The sequence below is a fragment of the Plasmopara halstedii genome (genome assembly GCF_900000015.1).
Source record: "Plasmopara halstedii genome assembly, contig: Scaffold_289, whole genome shotgun sequence".
Taxonomy (NCBI): Eukaryota; Oomycota; class Peronosporomycetes; order Peronosporales; family Peronosporaceae; genus Plasmopara; species Plasmopara halstedii.
This window is the reverse complement of record NW_020187210.1, coordinates 292,064-293,577: the sequence shown is the minus strand read 5'-3', so window position 1 is coordinate 293,577 and position 1,514 is coordinate 292,064. Positions and strand designations below refer to the sequence as shown.

Genomic DNA, 1,514 nt, shown 5'->3' with positions numbered 1-1,514 from the left:
AATCCTTTTCAAAGATCATGGGCGCCGTACACATCAACATCAGCTCAAAGAGCGATAGTGCTCTGGTCGCACGCGTATTGATCGCTGTATTCGAATTGTTCCACCATGAGGCAACACATCAAAATACATAATTGCGTGTCTTGGGAACCTTGGTGCCGACATACTTGGCCCACTTGCTGGCAAACGTGTTGATGGCGGTTGGATCTATCGCGCTCAAAATGCGATTGATCATGTGGAGTTGAGCGATCTCGGTAATGTTGGGGCTCAACTCGCGCATCTGCCGTAGAAGCGCGGTGTTAAACGCCATGGCTGCCTTGGCGGAGCTCATAAATGTCAGCGTGCCAGGGTTGTTTGTCGTCCGAAGTGCTTTGCGGAGACCATCCACCACGGCATCGGCAGCAGCTAAACGATCCGGTAACAATTGGAGGTTAGCCGTCTTTTCAGCAGCCAAATGATCCGGTAACAACTGGAGGTTAGCCGTCTTTTCAGCAGCCTCCATCTCGCTGACTGTTTCTTGAATTAACATGGGTTTTTTAGTCTTTACCACATTGGTATGGTGTTGTCTCCTTGCTAGTGTTTATGTATGTCTGCTCCTTGCTACTGTTTATGTCGCACGGACCTTCCGATGCACGATCTGAAAGTGCGGGGTTGTAACCTCATCGAGCTTTGCTCGAAAACAATCGAGAGGATGTCGAAGTAGTTACTTGTTGTAACGCTGGCAAGGAGATTTGGACAAGATTTTATCAGCATGTTTGCAAAGTCCCCATCAGCGCGCGATAGCTTTCCTTTACGCTTACACCCGTAGTTAGCAACAACGCAGATTGGGACGCTACTGTTGCTGCTGGTGGTAACACTAGCCGAGAAAAAGACGGACTACCAGGTGGTGACACGACCTGGGAACCTGCAGTTCCAAGAGAGATCTTGCTAGGCGCTGGATCGTCATTAGAGGCTGCTGCGGAAACAATGGCAGCTGATCTGGTGGAGGTTTCGCGGAGCGATCGCTGAAGCGAAGATTCATTTGTGCTCCGACTTTACCATAGCATATAACGTTGTACTATATATTGTAGTACTACTGAATAGCAATGTGATGTACAATATAGTAATACTATATTGTTCAGCAGTAATATACTATATATCATCTGTACAGTATATCAGTTATGATACAGACACACTCGATGATGTACATGATGATAGTACTATCATCATCGCTGTCTCTGAGGGTGTCTGTATACCGATGCAGTTTCCGCCACCTCACCAACTTCACTTTGCTTTGCTCTGCGTAACGAGCAGCCGGGCCGCACGAGCCTCTGCTTGTGCCGACCACGACTGTGATGGGTCACACGGCACCTTGCACAGAGGAAGCTTGACTTCCAAGAGTATACAAACTCGAAGTGAACGGCAGTTCACAGTTCCTTGGTCAGAGGACACGTTAACCAAATTTAGGTAGTTTTAAGACTGCATATATTTATAGGTGTTCCTTAATGTCTTCCTACATACTAACTGCAAGTCACCAA

General features: G+C 47.4%; 1 protein-coding gene across 1 annotated transcript; it reads right to left on the bottom strand.

Annotated features, from left to right (window-relative positions):
• Window positions 1-118: 118 nt before the first annotated feature.
• Window positions 119-526, bottom strand: PHALS_05344 (uncharacterized protein; the record flags this gene model as incomplete). Its single annotated transcript, XM_024722902.1, has 1 exon — window positions 119-526. One exon carries the CDS (start codon window positions 524-526, stop codon window positions 119-121), a length of 408 nt encoding a protein of 135 aa, XP_024573933.1.
• Window positions 527-1,514: the final 988 nt, after the last annotated feature.